The sequence below is a fragment of the Chionomys nivalis genome, chromosome 3 (genome assembly GCF_950005125.1).
Source record: "Chionomys nivalis chromosome 3, mChiNiv1.1, whole genome shotgun sequence".
NCBI lineage: Eukaryota > Metazoa > Chordata > Mammalia > Rodentia > Cricetidae > Chionomys > Chionomys nivalis.
The window spans coordinates 121976690-121988896 of NC_080088.1; the positions used below are offsets into that span (position 1 = coordinate 121976690).

The 12207-nt window shown below is 52.0% G+C and overlaps 1 protein-coding gene across 3 annotated transcripts in view; it reads right to left on the reverse strand.

The window, feature by feature from the left end:
- Wscd2 (WSC domain containing 2) overlaps nt 1–12207 on the reverse strand; it is a 95016-nt gene that overhangs the window by 26877 nt on the left and 55932 nt on the right. For all 3 annotated transcript variants that reach the window (XM_057763991.1, XM_057763992.1, XM_057763993.1), the window contains 2 exons: nt 9461–9575; nt 6436–6620 (listed from right to left, as the gene is read on the reverse strand). In XM_057763991.1, the coding sequence (XP_057619974.1) occupies nt 6436–6620; nt 9461–9575 (300 nt within the window). The remainder of the gene's footprint in view (nt 1–6435; nt 6621–9460; nt 9576–12207) is intronic.

Genomic DNA, 12207 nt, shown 5'->3' on the forward strand with positions numbered 1-12207 from the left:
TCCCCTGGAGCCACCCTCAGCCAGACATGGGTAAGTCTTCTGTTCCTTGGGCAGCCACGTCTGAAGCCTTATGGGTATTCCCGAGAGCTCCAGCAGGCCTAGGGGACTCTTCATGAGTGACTGGCTCCTTAAGACTCTTCACGGGCTGCTTCTGGTCTTGCTACTCCATTCCCTAGCAGAGGCACCGTGGCACCAGCCTCCAGTCACCTTGGATCGGGGAAACAGTGTAAGGGCTCAAGAAAGAATCCCTTATAGAGGCCAGGGTCAGAGCCTTTCAGAGGCCACTGGTTGAGTGACACTTCCCAGTCACGTTCCACCATAGCCCTTACCATAGCAACCATAGCGACTGTAACAGCAACTTCTGTGTGCATCATGATGTCAGACATATTTCATGCAGGGTCTCATTTGTCTTCACAGCAACCTGTGAGGCCATCCGAACTATGACCCTGTTCTACAGGCCGAGAGCCCAAGACGTAGAAGGACCCCCTCCAGGTCCCTTAGCCATCCTAGAAAAACCTGTCTCCAGGTCCCTCAGCCATCGAGAACAGAACTGGCTTGTACCCCAGTCTTTCTGCAGTCAGTGGTGCTTTCTAACTTCTGTGTCTCCATGTGAGCTCTGCCCAACGCTAAGGAGGGGCTCCGGAGACCACACCAGTCATGCTTATTTCTAGGATTCTTCTCAGGCTCCATAGCAGGATCCCGAGGCGGTTGCAGAAGCCTGTGCCCCATACTTTGACAATGTCAACTCTTATTGGCAGTCTATCAGGGACACTCGTGACCCCATTGGCTTGAACTTTTTACTAGAAAGAGTTGAGCAGAGCGACGGCACACTGCATGCTTTGGGGGCAGGTGCATGAAATCCAGCTACTTCATTGTTCTGGCACATCACAAAAAATGAGGCAAATGTTACCGGGCACCAGTTCAGAGGCAGACGTGGAGGAGTCTTCCTTGGCTGGAAAGGGGCTACCCCCCCCCCCCAAGGGTTATTAGGCCAAGTTCCATGGTATTAAAGATGCTGGCTAGCGGATGATGCTAGCCAGAAGCTATTCTCAGCCAATGAGCTCCCTACAGTCAGAGAGACACTGAATACACAAAGAACCTCCCTGTCTAAGAAGGGTTCAAGGTGGCTATTTTTATACATCACCAGAAGATCCTGTGGGTGTTGGAAATCCAAGTAGCTTGAACTAGGCAGCTCTCAGAGCAAACCCGCAGACTCTGTTAGAAGCAGCGTCACCATGCTGATACTGTCTAGACTCTCACTTGCTTTGTGGCCCCAGTGATGGCTGGAGTTGTCCTTAACTTACAGACAACGCTCAGAGGTTCAGAATGGATCTGTAGACTGGCCAGAGTCAGTGTAGCAAAGAAATAAAAACTGGAGTGGAAAAATCCACACCACTCCCTGTGTCTGCCTGCCTGCCTTCATGAATTTTGCTTAGAGAAGCTCCAGCCGAGTCCACCTGCTACGATCAGTACTGTCTCCTGTGAGTGCAAGAATCACCAGTGCCATATGTTAGCTTCTGGCAGAAATGGAGCTGGCAAGGTCCATCCAAAGAGACACAAGTTTCCTGGACAAGCTGGAGGTAGGAGTATCAGGAAGGAAGTACCAGTGAGCGGAAACCAGAAAACAAAAACCTCACAGAATTCTACTTCAGACTCTCAAAGATGGGAGTCTCCAGAGCTAACAATCATGGACAGAATTCACTACCCAAGCTAGGAGGTATTTGCGGGATTCTTCAGGGTTATTGTGAATTTCATAATGACTCATTAAGAAGGGGAAGGGAAGGGAAGGGGAGAGCAGGAACCTTAGCGGGGTGGAGGGGTGGGGGAGGGAGCAAGGTGGACCAAAGGACTGAGCCCAGGGAAAGCTGGGTGACAGTCACGGGTTTCAATTGCACCAGAGGGCGGTCAGCGTGGACAGCCACACACAAGGCTGGGAACTCCCCTCGCTCAGCACAACTTTCAGCATCTTCTCCACCCGAACCCAGCATCTTTCAGGCAAATGCAGCCCCTTGGGACCTCCTAATTAATCACAACGTCTCCGACCACCAGCTGGTCCGTCCCTCTGGGAGAGAGCTGAACTCGAAGGCACGTTTAGCAAACTGGTGTGACGAATGCAACCTCACCAAGAAGATAGTCCATTTCTTGGTTCTTTGACATCGAGTGAATCTGCGTGCCCCAGAGCCTGTGTTAAGGCAGAATGGCAGGGCAACTACAGGGATCGACCTGGCCCACCTCTGAATATCCTCACTGCTTGCTGCAGGAACAAGCGACCCCCTCACAGACCCATCTGTGTGATGCTCAGGGAATAAATGCCCCATGGGATCTTGAATGGAAGTGTTCTGTGTGTTTTCTCAAGAGACTCTGCAAATGGAGTCTTGTTTCTGCCCTCTCCACTTCCTGGAAAGGTCACTTTCTTCTTCACCTATGTAACCTGTGCTATTGGTCATGAGGCAGTGACCTCTCTTAGTTGTTTACGGCTAAAGCAGATCCCAGGTATGAGAGTCAAGGGTGCTTTGGAGTTGGGGCAAAGGCAACAGAACCAGGAGACAGGAAATGGGTCAGGGGTGAGGGATCAAGGGAGAAAGAAGTTAGGCAAAACTGAGTCCTTATAGAAGTGATGTTCCAAATGGGACTCAGAAACCCATTCAAGGCATTTGCAGTCAGCGGACGGCACCATGGCATCGGAAAGACATGCCTGTCACACCTCCCGGTGTGCATCCAGGCCTATTCAGGTCTAGACCTCTTTGCCGAGATTTCCCCCATGTTCCTTGGTAATGTGTCTCAGATCTGGGTGCTCTTTCCTTCTTTACTAGAGAACGCTTTATCCACAATTTGAGGATCTCCACCAAATGTGCTGCCTTCTATGATGTCTGGGAGGGTGTCCCATGGAGTCATTTCTGTTCTCTGTACATCAGTTTCCACAGCATTCAATGGAGACAGATGAGGAAGATTATTCCAACGAGACATTAGCTGAATCTGGACTGTTGCTTCTGGCTGAATGCTGGTTTCTGGCTCACCTAGACTCTCCCGAGAAGAGGATTCCACTCAAGTGTCCCCTTGGCTCCTTCAGGCTGCCTCTGCTTACTCCCGACTGGCACCCAACTGCTACCCCAGGACTGTGGCTTCCCTGGAAGAGAGGCTACACCTCCCACACTGCAGCTACATGTAAGTGCACAGTGCCCTGCTTCAGCTTCTCCATATGCCATGCTGCTGACTGCTGAGTGGGAGCCCAGTAGGCATCCTGGCTGGACATCTGGTCAACCTCCTGTCTTCTTGCCCACACCACCTTCATTCTAGTCTCAAGGGAAGCAGCCTCGAGGCTTGGGCTTTCCTTTAGTTCTCTGGCAGATGACTTCATTCCTTGCGTAGCACCCTCTGATGAGCAGAGGGTGTAGTGCTCTTCTCTGGGTAGAAATGACCCCGTCTCCTTTTAGACACGATACAACAGGCAGTACGATGCCATACTCAGGGCACTTTTACTATCACAGAGATGGGCAGGCTGAGCAGGGAGGATGCTTCCCTGCTAGCCAGTCCTCCCTCCATGTGTAAAGACCCCTTCACATAAGAGATCCCCACCACCCATGCGTGTTATACATCTCATCCAAATGAGAAGCTTTTGGTTTAAGTGTTACACCAGAGAATTGGGGGTCGTGGTGTTCCAGATTATCTAATGAGCAAGACACACAACCTAAATCTTTTCCACCCATCCCAGGAGCATCCACAAGCAGCAGCAGCATCCTCTCGAGGTGACTGCAACACTTTGAGGCCGTCTATTCAGATGGTCAACATATGACCATTTTAACAACTTGATATCAGTACAAATGAAGTCAGTCATGAGGATGAGAAATCTGCCACTTAGAACCTGGCTGCGCCAATGGTCAGACCCAAGCCCACTGCACAGGTTTTCTCCAGCTGAGATTTCCTCCCTCTGCACTCTGCCAGCTGAACCAAATGGCGTAACCAGTGCATTTGCCAACTGGTGACAAGCACAACCCTGTTAGCTACAGGGTAAACTTGTATGAGGCCACCAAAGCTCAGGAACTCAAGCCCTGAACATATCACCCAGTGACAGGCTGTTACAGAGACAGCCTCAGAGAAGACACCCTGTCCCCACAGCCAACCAGGAACAAAGCTCCTGCCAAACTCAGCTGTGCATTCTTGCCTCAGTGTACCGAGGATGGGGGCTATGGACCAACAGCCTGGAATAGCCTGTGGGCATCTTAGAGGTGTAGAACCCAGCTGTGTCTGGTAGCTCAGACCTGTCATTACAGCTACTCTGGAGACTGAGACAGCGGCTTCACAGGCTCAAGGCTGCCTGGGCTACGGACTGTTTTAGGATGAAGATAGAGGGTGTAGAGAGCAGTTATCTAGCATGTCTGAGATCCTGGGTTCCATGCCCCGCCATTGCAAAAGCCAAAATCAAAACCAAACAACGTCATGGTAGTTTGAATGAAAAAATGTTCTTCATCATCTCAGGCATCTGAATCTTGGTTCCCCAGTTAGTGCTGTTTGGGGGAGGTTCTGGGGAGATATGGCCTTGCTTGAGGAAGTATGTCACTGGGGGTGAACCTTGAAAGGTTTTTTGTTGTTGTTGTTTCTGTTTCTTTGTTTATTTTTGAGATAGGGTCTCAGTCTGCAGCCCTGGTTATTCTGGAACTTACTCTGTAGACCAGGCTGGCTTCAAACTCAGAGGCTCTGCCTGCCTCTGCCTCCTGAGTGCTGAGATTAAAGGCATGCGCCACCACACCCAGTCCTGGACTTCAAGATTCAAAGCCTGGTGCTATTTCTGTTTGCCTCTGCTTCATGCTTGTGGCTGAGATGTGATTGCTCAGCCTTCTGCCCCTGGCTCCATGCTCTTCTCTTTCTAGAACCACAAGCACAAACAGACTCTTCCTTCTCCATGCTGCCTTGGCCATAGTGTTTTACCATAGCAGGAGAAAAGTGACACAGACCGGAGCTACTCCATTTCACGAAGTCTGAAGTGGAGCCTGGCTGACGAGCCCCAGGAGCCTGTGCCTGGCTAGTTTTATGTCAACTTGACACAGGCTCTAGTCAGTTTGGAAAAGAAATTAATTTAAGTTGAGAAAATGTCCCCACCACGTTGGTCTGCCTGTGTTGTACTTTCGTCGATGACTGACGTGGAAGGGGCCCAGCCCTGGGTTGATGGTTCCGGGTGGTATAAGAAGGCTGGGTGAGAAAGCCATGAGTACTAAGCCAATAAGCCGTGTTCCTTCATGGCCTCTGCTTCAGTTCCTGCCTTGAGAAGAGCCTGACAGTTTGGATGATGGACAGTGAGGTGGAAGTGAGATTAACCCTCTCCTCCCCAAGTCGGTTTTATCGTGGGGTCTAGCACAGCAATAGAAACCCTGACGAAGTTGAAGCCCTTGTGGTTTTTCTTCCTGCCTGTGTGGGCCTTGGCAAAAGTCCTTCAATGCATAAAGCCTCATCCCCTCGCTGTGGATAGCGACGGTTGCCAGTGGCAACTCCTGGGAAAGGCTATGGGAGGAGACGTGGAGTCAAGCCTGACCTGAGCTTAGCACCTGGTTACCAGCTGACTCTTGACAAGCAGCTAAGAACCGGAACTCAACACCCCCTGCTTAGGAAGGGGCTGTGGGACAGCGGCTACAGCAAAGACGTCTCCTGCCTCTCCCACCACCTGCTCTCCTTGGTTGCAAACTACCAAGCTGGGAACACTGGCAAGCTCAGGGGAACTCTGAAAAGTCAGCAGAGCTAAAGAAAAGTCCCCCTCTGCTTAGAGTTGTGGCATTGCAATGGGTTTCTGGTCTCAGATGGAAGCAAGTAAAAGCAAAGCCTCAGGCTTGCCCATCCTCCCTCATTTCCCTTCCTTCTTACATTTCTTTTTATTTTGTGGTCCTGGAGATTGAACCCAGGGCCTTGCGCATGACAGGCAAGTGCTCTACCACTGAGCTACATCACCAACACCCTCCCACTCCTTCAACTTGTTTTGAGACTGGTTCTCACTATGTAGCCCAGGCTGGCCTGGAACCCTCTCTGTAGCCCAGGCTGGTCTTGACTTGGAATCATCTCCCACCAGCCTCCCCAGCAGCAGGGATGTCAGGCCTGTGCCACGAGGTCTGGCTTTCCTTGTGCCTACTTCCAAGGCCACTGTGAAGATGGCATGAAGTGCTCGGGAAAGGACAAAGGCTTTGTGCTCTTACTACATTGTCCTAGGCCATGGAGACAATTTCATCTCAGAAGAGACAGGCCAAGATCAGGTTCAGCCTCAAGGCAGAGGAGAGCAGGGACACAGGAACATTGAGTGGCTGGAGTGGACACCAAGGTGGGAGGGGAAGCCTATGGTGGTTTCGGGGTGATGGGGCATCACAGACGGCGCAGGGCAGACATTGAAGATGAGAGCAGTGGGCAGTGGAGGGCTAGTGTGTCCCAGCAGAGGCGAGGGGAGGACTCACGTACACCTGCGGGCAGACTCCTGGGCCAGCTGTAAGCGGTAGACCGAGAGGCGGTTGACCCCGCCACACACGCTTCCTCGTTCTCCCTTGCAGTCCATATCACATTCGGCTTCGCTCACGTTGGCCGCCTGGATCTTGTGGCCACAGTAGCACTCGGCGCCGAACTCCAGCCCAGCATACAGGTAACCCCTGGGAGAGGCAGGTGTCAGGCAGGACCACACGGCCAGGGAGACCCCAGGGGATGGGAGACACCCTCAGGTAACAGGACCCGGGAGACTTTGGGGTACAGGGGATGGACAGAGTCTCCACGAGGCATGGAGACCAAGGAGTGAGAGCACAGGAGACCTCAGAAAAGGGACAAAAGGGTTGGAGAGGCGGGGAGCTTGGAGGAAGAATGGGGGGTCATAACTACTCCAAAGGGAAGGACAACCTGTTGGGAGTCACAGAGGGTGGGGAGTCAGTGGGCCTGAGGCACCTGGAGGGGGGAAGGAATTCAGAGACCCCTTGGGGACAGGGAGAACGTCTTGGAGATACCCACCAGCCCTCATCACTGCCTGCCGTGCTGTATCCCCATACCACTTCCCATGTCTATATTAACACACTCACACATAACACACAATTCACTCTATACACACACAGATTCACTTATACATACACATATTCATACATTCACAGATACTCATACACATTCACTCATATACACATATTAACTCATTCACATACAAGTACAAATTCACACAATCACTCATGTACACACACGTATTCACTCAAACATTCTCTCTCTCTCTCTCTCTCTCTCTCTCACACACACACACACACACACACACACACACACACACCACACCCCTCCTCCAGTCCTCTCTCAGCACTGCAGGCCCCAACCTCTGCCTTCCACGAAACATCACCCAAGGAGACACCTACATTGCCAAGTCCCCTGAGAAGCACTGGGGGAAGGGGAGGAGGCAGGGTGCTTGCACCCCTTTGGCAGGCTATAAAGCCAAGCTCACACTTCCAGCCAAGAAAAAATTTCTTTCCCGAAAACAAAGCAAAACAAAATTCCAGGAGTTCTGAGGAGATGCTATTTGTTTCCTTGCCGTGAAATTCTTCCCTAAAAAGGACACTCAGTGGACACCAGTCTAAACACAGTCTAAGGGAGGCTGTGGGTTCTGGCTGAGGACTCGGGGAAGGGGATAGGGAGGTCTTGTCAGCCCCCTGACCACCATGCTCCCAGAGACAATCTCCAGAGTCATGGGGGCTCCTCAGAGAGAGACCTGCAAAAACCTGTCCCCAAAGGAACTGTCAGTGGCTATGGCTGCCTCCTATTCAGTGCTGGCGGATGGGCAGAGCCACCAGATCTGTGCCTGCACAGATCCTGGTGACTAGGTGGCGTTGGCCTTTCCCCGTCTGCCTACTTTTTCTGGGAGGCAAGAACAGCAGATATGACTGAGCATCTTGGAACCTTACTTGCCTCCATGTCCCTGTCACTCTGAGTCTGCTTCTCAGACATCCCCGGGCCCCTCTCCTACAGCGGAACCCACAGACAGAAACAACATTTCCCAAGGAAAGTACGTTACTGATTCTGAAACAAGGGACAGCCTGTAACTCAGAGCCAGAAGGGATGAAGGTTGAGGAGGAGGGGCGTGGTTCTAGAGAGGACTCAATGGCTTCCAGCTGGTGAAGGGGCTTGTATTGCCAGTTGGCCCCCTGGCTTGGAAGAGCTGGGAGTTCACAGGGCGTCTGTACACTGCTCTCTTAGAGAGCTGCAGTTTAAAGCCAGGCATGATGGCACAGGCCTGCAATCCCACACAAGGACTATTTCTTAGAGATGGTTAGGTGTCATGACTATGCTCACCAAAGTAATCAGCTGACCGTGCACACCACACCTCACACATCTCCTCCCCAGCACAGTTCACACAGCTGATGGTGCACACCACACCTCACAAGCCTTTTCCCCAGCACATTTCACACAGCTGACCGTGCACACCACACCTTACATACCTCCTCCCCAGCACAGTTCACATAGCTGGCTGTACACACCACACCTCACATCCTCCTCCCCAGCACAGTTCACACAGCTGACCGTGCACACCACACCTCACACACCTCCTCCCCAGCACAGTTCACACAGCTGACCGTGCACACCACACCTCACAGCCTCCTCCCCGCACAGTTCACACAGCTGGCTGTACACACCACACCTCACATCCTCCTCCCCAGCACAGTTCACACAGCTGACCGTGCACACCACACCTCACACACCTCCTCCCCAGCACAGTTCACACAGCTGACCGTGCACACCACACCTCACAGCCTCCTCCCCGCACAGTTCACACAGCTGACCGTGCACACCACACCTCACATCCTCCTCCCCGCACAGTTCACACAGCTGACCGTGCACACCACACCTCACATCCTCCTCCCCAGCACAGTTCACACAGCTGACCGTGCACACCACACCTCACACATCTCCTCCCCAGCACAGTTCACACAGCTGACCGTGCACACCACACCTCACAGCCTCCTCCCCAGCACAGTTCACACAGCTGACCGTGCACACCACACCTCACATCCTCCTCCCCAGCACAGTTCACACAGTTGACCGTGCACACCACACCTCACAGCCTCCTCCCCAGCACAGTTCACACAGTTGACCGTGCACACCACACCTCACAGCCTCCTCCCCAGCACAGTTCACACAGCTGCAGTCATATTCCTACAGACCACATTCACATGAATCTTTGTGTACACACAAGTATGTGAACACATATGCACACACACCTGCACAAACATTTCTTATATATACATTTTAGATGTGTGTAGACACCCGCTTATGTGGACACACATGAACATACACAAACACACAGGCATGTACATTAATCATGATTGCAATCTTTGTTTCTACAGCCCTTGTCCACTCTCTGACAGTCTTTCCACAAGGCCAAGGACACCATGGAGGGAACCCTGGGTGGAAAGAGTTGGAATGGACATGTCTGGGAACATGACAGAGGCAGTGGGGTAGAGGTTACTACCGTTCAGCACAGTTGTCCTGGCAACGGAAGACTGTCATCTTTTTGTAGTCAAAAAATGATACTCCTCGCAGGGCCCGGCTCTGGGTGTTGTCCAGGTAGCAGCCGATGTACTTGGCTATGGGGAAAGAGGAAGAAAGGAGATGAAGCTGGGGGGCTGCAGGAGGCCCCTCCCTGTGTTGCTTTGCCAAGTGTATATGTAATGCCTGATTCTGTCCTCAGGGTACAAACAAGAGATGGGAAATGCCAGACCCTGGCCAATGAGGGCAATGGGCCCCAGTGGGTGAGGCTGCAGGCCCTGATGACCAGGGCACAGGAAGGACTCCCTTTCCTGGGTCACAGCCAAGTCCAGCAGTCTCCTGGTGACACTGGCCACCGGGGCCACATCTCTATCCTAGAAGGAGCTTGACTCACCTAGCATAAGGCCTGTTTTAGCAGCTGTGGAAGGTCTGGAAGGCACGCTCCTTTCTGTGGGCAGCCTCAAGGGTCTCTCTGCACTTGGACAGTTTGAGGTTCAGCCCACATTTCACTCTGTAATTCCCCATTTCTGATCTACGGAGCTTAGGTGGGGTGACCTTCCCAAAGCCTTGCTTTCCTTGATTTGAGGCTGAAACTACCAAACAGCTGGAGTGGAATGACTCACAAATGTTCCTACTGTCCTGTCCTGTATGTACTAGGCACAATGTTCTGCGGAGCAGGATGAGAAACTGGCCACTCACTGGGCAGGGCACACTTTACAGTTTATATCCATGGTGGAGCTGGGTAGATGCTTCCACCCGCGAATCACTTCAGATGACTGCTAAGAACCATACAGTTATTAACTGTGAACACATGGCTTTTCTTTATGTCAACCAGGAACTCACACACAAAGACGGCACTTTACAGTTTGTGCAAACTCTCTCCTCACTTTTCTTAACACCTGGATGCAAGCTACAGTACGTGCTTTTCATGCACAACCTACTGAGTCCTCACCAAGACTCTGTGAGAATATCATCTCTATTCTGCAGTCCAGAGAGGGCATCATCTGCTCAGGGTAAGACAGCATGTATAAACAAAGCCAGAGTTGGACACGCACAGCCTGGCTCCAGATCCTGCTTCTGGATGGTTGGGACGTGCCTGCACACTGAGAGACCTGGCATTTTGCCCTTACAGAGGCCTGGAGAGGAGAGACTCGATGGGGGACGAAGATTCACATGCAGGTCTCTGGGACCCACACCGGCTCTTCCTGCCCTTTCCCTTGGGACAAAAGGATCCAGCTCGGTCCCAGGGAGTGACCAGGAGAACCTCAATGTCATTTGACACTTCTCTTCCTAGGGGATTGCCCAGGTTAAACAAACAGCCATCCCTGTCCTTGTACTGAGGGGTAGGGCTTGCGGAAGACAGTCCTTCACCATACATGGCTGTTGTCAGTCTTTGTCCTGGCAACTTGGATTTCCTTCACAAGAACAGTCTGACTTCAAAGTGAGTGTTGCTGCCCCAGCGTGTCCCCTCCCTGCATCCTGTGAGCCCATCACTCGTGACAACTCTGGAGGGTCCCACTGGCCTTTGTTCTTTTTGGACACACTAAATGCCTCCCATCTCAGACAGAATCTCAGCCGACAGGGCGCTACAGACACAGGACAGGGTCGGCCACATGCTTCATTTGAGCCTTTGCTTGTTTATTTCCGTTTCAGGTAAAACCCAGGCCTGACACATCAGCACTCTACCATGGAAACATGATCTCAGCCTTCCTACCATTCGAAACTCTAAATTTACAGGCTCCTTAGGAACCCATTTTTTTAAAAGTGTGCGTGTGTGTGCACAGATGCCTGCAAAGTCAGAAGGGGGCTTGAATCCCCTGGCGTTACAGGAGGTTGTGAGTTGCCTGATGCAGGCGCTGGGAACACTACTCACGTCCTATACATAGGCAGTGTACGCTCTTAACTGCAGAGCTACCTCTTCAATTCCACTGGGATCCATTTTATAGACAGAGAGGTCAATCATTAGGACACTAACATCCTCTTCCTCTGCCTCCCAACTGGTTCCCTAACCCAGTTAGGGTTGGTAGCAGTGCCCATCTACCGGCCTGCTGGAGTCAAGTTAGGGCATGAGGCCCACGCCCTGAATTCTTATGGGTTAAAGCTGGCAGTGCCCTGCCTTCCCTGGCTCATGATGCTGACATTCTGTAAGACCAAAGATGACACACCTGGTATCAAGTTCAGTCTGTGCAGGGGAGCAATAAGTGGGGGTGTGTGTAGGACAATGGGAGGTGGGAGAGAGAATAAGGAGGGAGAGGGAGGAGAGAATTAAGAAGTGTTGCAGCCCAGGTATCAGAGCCTTTCTGCAGCCCAGCAGCATGGGAGGCAGGAGGACACTCCCCAGAACCTGATGCTGAAGCTCACTGACTTGCTGAAAGACCACAAGAAAGGTCTCAGACTAAACCCCAGTTCAGATTCACCTCCTCCAAAGCTGCCATTTCTGGCATGCTACCCTGAGGCAGGACCCTGGAGGTTTCTCCATCCTGCTCACACACCAGGGTGGGGGACTAGACAGTCAGGGTGGGATCATGCGTTCTTCTCCCCCAAATCGGGACTTTTAGTTTGAAATGGTATGTTCACTATGGTGGACTCCTTTCTCAGTTGGTGCGGTATGGTGTGGGGCTTTGGGAGCTCAGGGGTCTAGCTGGACTATTGGATGTTACATGACTCTACCCTGGCCTCCCCAGGCTAGCATTAAACTGAGATGTCCTCTACTTGTTGAAGGGACACCTG